This window comes from Macrobrachium rosenbergii, chromosome 30 (assembly GCF_040412425.1).
Source record: "Macrobrachium rosenbergii isolate ZJJX-2024 chromosome 30, ASM4041242v1, whole genome shotgun sequence".
Taxonomy (NCBI): domain Eukaryota; kingdom Metazoa; phylum Arthropoda; class Malacostraca; order Decapoda; family Palaemonidae; genus Macrobrachium; species Macrobrachium rosenbergii.
Window position 1 is genome coordinate 11,476,349 of NC_089770.1, and position 6,297 is coordinate 11,482,645.

Here is a 6,297-nt window from a genome sequence, read left to right on the forward strand (position 1 = left end):
CCCTTAGCTTTTTGTCTTTCCAGTTTTCTTCCGTCAATTATGATATGTGCCTCAATAATAGCAATTGGACTATGTTATCAGTCCTGTCTGTTTTGAACAAGAAAAAAAAGGCACAATGAAAGAAGAAGAAAAAAAAACTCCCAAGAGAAGATTCTATTTACATCCATAATAATCTGCCAAACTAATGAATGGTTTCACAAAGCTTCGGTAAAACTGGCTAATCGGTTTCAAGATTATTTTCCTAAACATATACAAGTAAAAAAAAGACATTTTTCTCTATCTTACTGTTCGCCGTCAAGTTTTACAATAGTACTAATGTCTAGTAACAATCATGTATGTATGTACATATTATATACATATATATATATATATATATATATATATATATATATGTGTGTGTGTGTGTGTGTGTGTGTGTGTGTGTGTGTGTGTGTGTGTGTTTGTATAGACTTATGTATATTACATATATATATATATATACCGATTTTCTTATGCTTAGCGCGATCACAAAACACACAGGCCTATTGATCCAAAGACCGATGCAGCCGTCACCTTGCTACCAATATCAAGGAGGTGATTCAAGGACAAAAATTCGGCTACCAGAGAGAGAGAGAGAGAGAGAGAGAGAGAGAGAGAGAGAGAGAGAGAGAGAGGTGGACTGTGTTCAATGCTTAATTCAAAAAAAGCACACTGGGTTTAAAAACAAAATGGGCCTATGCCGTTCCTCTCCCGGCCAGGTTCTTGTATCGAACGCGGGTCCCTCGACTGTGAGTTGAGTATGGTACCAGTGTGCCACTGGGACGTGAGAGAGAGAGAGAGAGAGAGAGAGAGAGAGAGAGAGCCTTAAAGCCAATCAACGGAAAGCAACGGAAAGTAGGTTACAAACACGACCTAATTTTACTCCGTAAAGAAAATTGGCAATTAAAAGTTGTATTACCCGCCCAGAGAGTGAGTGAGGGTGACAAAGAGAGAGTGTGAGTGAGAGGGAGCGTGACTGTGAGTGAGAGTCAACCTTAACAGCCAAGCAAAAGTAGGCCACACTGCTCCATAAACTAAAAATTCTCGTCGAAAAGAAAATTGCCTCATACATTATTGCAGGACAAAGCAATACCAGCATACCGATGACTGCATAATGCAAAAGGTCTTATAAACCTTTTACAGAATCATATCAAATCAGAAGAAATCTGTATTGCCACAAAGACTTCATTATCCTATCCAGCCGCAATGTGCATAGACCGTGTTTAAACCCATCAACTGTCCGATGTTGAATACATATTAAGTGGCTCGTTCCTGTTTGAATATATTGGAGGTTCGTATTTTCTGGTCTGCAGTAATGGACTTTCCTTTGTCTTGAATTAATATAGCCTACGTATTGTTCAGAAACTTGTAATCTCAGTAATTTTCAATTTGCTTGGCGGAGTTCGTCCGTGCTTAGTATTACAGATTCTCTTTCCCCCGCTAAAACACACACACCCGCATACACACATACATACATGCAAACATACATACATATATATACATACATACATACATACATACATACATACACACATATATATACACACACATACTGGCAATTCTATTGGGGAGAGGTTGCTAGAAGCCTAATTCCTTTCTTCCGCCTACTACACTCGACTAACTACCACGTACCTAATTCACCGCTCTGAACAACAAACACTCAATGAGCATACGTGCGAAAGCGTGTCTAAGTCATTTGGTCTGGCCCGTGATCGATTTGGGACTATTTTCATACGTAATTTTTCTTGATGGAGAGAAAAAAATTATTTCCAAATACGATGCTTTATTGACAACAATTCGTACCATCTCTCTCTCTCTCTCTCTCTCTCTCTCTCTCTCTCTCTCTCTCTCTCTCTCTTGCACGAACTATTCTGAATAAATGCATACAAATCTTAGCGTCAAAATAGTTTAATGCATATTTAAGTTTAAACACTTAAGAAATCACTAGAACACCACTTAGCCACAAACCTCCTTCATGAAAAATAAGAGAAAAAATAATCCTTTTAATCAATCTAACTTCCGTACAAACAATTCTGAAAGACAACAGGTCTAGCATATGGGTAAGACTACATACCTAGGTCTAGCGTATGGAAAAGACTGATTACCTAGGTCTGGCGTTTGTATAAGACTGCTTACCTAGGTCTAGTGTATGGATAAGACTGCATACTTAAGTCTAGCGTATGGATAAGACTACATACCTAGGTGTAGTGTATGGATAAGACTGCAAATCTAGGACTAGCGTATGGATAAGACTGCAAATCTAGGTCTAGCGTATGTATAAGACTGCTTACCTAGATCTAGCGTCTGAATACGACTGCATATCCGAGTCTATAGCGTATGGATAAGACTGCACATCTGAGTCTAGCGTATGGATAAGACTGCGTACCTAGGTCTAGCGAATGAAAAAGATTGCATACCTAGGTCTAGCACATGAATAAGACTGCATACCTAGTTCCAGCGTAATGAAAAGACTGCACACCTGATGACAGACTGCAGACAGAGCGTATAAATCACTGCAACACACACGGCCAAGCACAAAGCACCTCCATATGGTAAGGAAGGACTAGCAAATCGATGAACTTCGTCCCAGTTACAGACGGTCTAATAACGTTCTCATTAAACTCCAAGCGCAGGGTTGTGCGAACGAGAATTTCTGTTGTCAAGTGGTTGTAACTGCGTGTTGTAGTGCAGGAAACTGTTGGTTACACGCTGGTTATAAGGCTGTGGGGTATTTGCGTGAATTGTCGGTTGTTTAGTGCGTTATAACTCTTCGCTTTGCTAGAGCGAAGTGTTGGTTGCTCATGAGTTGTAAAAGTTCATATTGCTAGACAGAAGGATCTATCCATAGTCTTTTTTAACTTTGATGCTTTGTGTCGCATTTATATGAACTGCTGGTTGCTGACTGATTGCTATAGCCACTACTGCTGGTGTATAAAACACTGCACTTTATATTCATCAGCTCTGTGATAAATTAAATTACAGTATATTTTCCCATGGCTCACTGAACCGGGAGTATAAAAGTTCATCCTAAAAAAAAAAAAATTTCTCTCTCTCTCTCTCTCTCCCTCTCTCTCTCTCTCCCTCTCTCTCTCTCTCTCTCCTCTCTCTCTCTCTCTCTCTCTCTCGCTCTCTCTCTCTCTCTCTCTCTCTCTCTCTCTCTCTGTTCGCTGTAAGTATTACAACAGTACTATGCTCTAATGGTATGTATGTATGTACATGGCTTCGAATTATATGCCATGCACTGATTCATAAAACTTAAAATATTACATGCCCTCCAATTATGGAAAAAATATAACCATTACTCTTTTACAAAAGGCAGAAAACAATGTGTTCAGACATATTTTGCAGCAACGTATGAAATTTTGAAATCACCTAACACTGGGATTTGTAGATATGTGAATGCATTTGACAGCGTCTACAAACTAATATAATAAAAAGTCATACGTCAATATGATATCACGTTTATATGACTCTTCAAATGCAAAGCATCCCGTCATGTCAGGTGAATTTGCGATAAAAAATGAGGTGCTACAAGGAAATGGTATGTAGTCTTTACCATTTACTTTCCAAGAGGAATTTCATGGAAAAGTCATTGGGGAAAGATTTAGGCAGCTTGCTTAACGGAATTCATCATACATCTTAGGAGATGGAATTGAGATATACACAAGGAAAACAGCGGATCAGATGGATGGATGTGGTTAGAATGGATTTGGGTGATGTGGGTCCTTGGGGAAGATGATGCAAGGAATAGCAATAGATGGAGAAAGTTGACTCCAGCGGCCGACCCTGCTATACAGTGGGACTAATGAGGTCGAAAGAGGATAAGGAAAAGATATAATGAGGCCAGAGTAGACACAATTAGAAGAAAGAACACTTCATAGAGGAGAGGGTTGCGGTTGAATCTTTGAAATATTTAGGAACAGCGACATCCAAAACGGGTTATCTGGTGGAATGTAGTGAAAGACTAAAAATGGCAATCCAAATACTGATGCAGGCCGAATACGGTTTGGAAATCATAACCGCATACTTAAGATTCTCACCTGTCTTGCCATATGGACATGAATCACGATTTGCAAGTGGAATTATTTCTAAAAGTTTTGGCGATTTGAGAATAAAGTTTCAAAATGAATATCAGGCTACGAATGAAATGACAGGGCGCAGTGCGAAATTATACCACAAGGGAAATCACGAAAGTTCCAAATAGGCCTATACAGATGACATGGAGAAAGATATTTCCGACACGTTCATTAGGCCTATATCACGAACATCTGAGCAGTGCGTTTGGAACTAATAGGCCTTTATTAATTGCGCTATCTTTGACATGTGTGTGTATTCGGAACAAATGTGTCTTCGTTAATTGCGCTATCTTTGACATCTCTATGTGTTCAGATGATGTTTGGGCCTATGTATTTAGCATATACTCCTGTATACCCTACATTTGAATTTTATTCAATATAAAAAAGGTATGTGCATATGACTACAACTTACAACACGGCGCTCACCCAAAATAAATCATGGAGCCTACGTTAATGAAAGAGGTTAATCATTCTCAAGTTTCAGAATTGCAGCAAATAATGATTGTAATAAAATAAACTCATAAACGACTGCAATAAATTACATCAATAGTTTGACTAGGCCTAACACCAACCACTATACTTCTAGGAGATAAAAGGGCTATCCCAGGTTTTTCTATTTAACGAAACATTAATAAGCAATAGTTAATGATTTCAGGTGATGATTAAATGAATATATCAATCCAAAATTAAGGCAACCATTAATACAATCGCCTCAAAACACCAATATTGCAAAAATATTTGAGTAAACACGATGCATAATGATACGCCCTTCTCAGCAAAACGAAGAATACCACATTTAATTCCATATAAATAAAGACACGTGCCCGGAAGCCTCATCTCATTTATCATTGGCCACGACGACAGCTCTGCGACCTCCTTTGACCTAGAAAAAACAAAACTGACCTGTATCCACGGCGCGAATCTCGGGTCCGTCATCTTGCGAGTCCACCATGGCCAGAAGGAGGGAAAAATAGACAGGAATTGGGGGGATACCGCTGGTTGTGGCCTCTCTCTCTCCTTCGTCAGCCACTCGCTAGAGAAATACCCAGTCCCTCGATCTGAGTCAGTTAGTCACACCTTTCGGGAGGGTTCGCGACGGTTCCAAACTGGAAAAAGAAAACACCACACTGCACGCGCGCGTGTACCTCGACTTTCACCTTTCACCTCCCGACTCTTACAAATACAATATGGCCGACCACAACCAACCGACGGCCGAGTTGCCGGATGCCGCCGCTGGATCGCCTGAGGGACTTTTTATTAAATCTATTTCTTTTGCCCAAAACGTTTCCGTTACGTCTCTTTATTTCACATCTACCTAAACTACATGGCGAACATTCTTCCCGACATGGGAGATGCTTAGAGAAAAGTTCCTTAAGCGATTAGAAAAATATGCAAAAGGGCAACCTGCGTCAAAAAAAGGACCTGCGCACAAGGTCGCATGTGCCACCCTCTATGTGAGGAGGAGTGGGCGTGACACGGGTGACCCAATCTCCCCACCACCCACCCCAAAAGTCGTACAGCAGCAGCCCATTCACCCATTCCACCTACACAAACCGACCCGTCGTCTTCGTCGTCGTCCTCGTCGTATGGGAGGGGAATGTGTCCCGATATGGTACGACAACGGACGGAGTTCCTCATCATAGTCGGGAGAAGAAGAAAGTATTGATCGAAATCGCACCCTAACTCGACTCTTCTCTCTCTTCAAACCTCCTACCATTATCATCACACTGATTCCCCTCTCATGGGTTTCCTTAACCTATATTATTGCTCTATCTGTCGTTTCCCCTCTCTAACTCTTGTATCCCCCTAACACCCCTGGGGGGGGGGGTGTTCGTGTACCGAAAGACTACATCCATGATGACCTTGAATCACCCACGCTTCTACGGGAGATGCCTTTTCTTAAATGAACGCGTGAATGGTCTACTGTCAATAACTGATTCCCCTCGGGAAGAGGGAACGGTGATCAAAGTACTATATGTGGGGCGCTGCTTATTCGCGGATGACTGGGAGAGATTTCATTCTGATTGATTTTTGTAGTTCTAATCGAAGTGCTAGACTTAGTTTCAGTTAATTAGGAAAGTTACATATACTGTACACACACACACATATATATATAACCATGTATATACATATATATATATATATATATATATATATATATATATATATATATATATATATATATACTATATATATATATATA

General features: G+C 40.2%; 1 protein-coding gene across 4 annotated transcripts in view; it reads right to left on the reverse strand.

Moving 5' to 3' along the window:
• The window catches only part of Syt4 (Synaptotagmin 4), a 323,668-nt gene extending 318,386 nt beyond the window's left edge, over positions 1-5,282 (reverse strand). Inside the window, exon 1 of one of the 4 annotated variants that reach the window (XM_067131802.1) lies at positions 4,994-5,282. In XM_067131802.1, coding sequence (XP_066987903.1) covers positions 4,994-5,030 — 37 coding nt within the window. In that variant the 5' untranslated portion in view covers positions 5,031-5,282. The remainder of the gene's footprint in view (positions 1-4,993) is intronic. The other 3 variants (XM_067131800.1, XM_067131799.1, XM_067131801.1) reach the window with 3 other exon arrangements.
• Between the last annotated feature and the right edge of the window lie 1,015 nt (positions 5,283-6,297).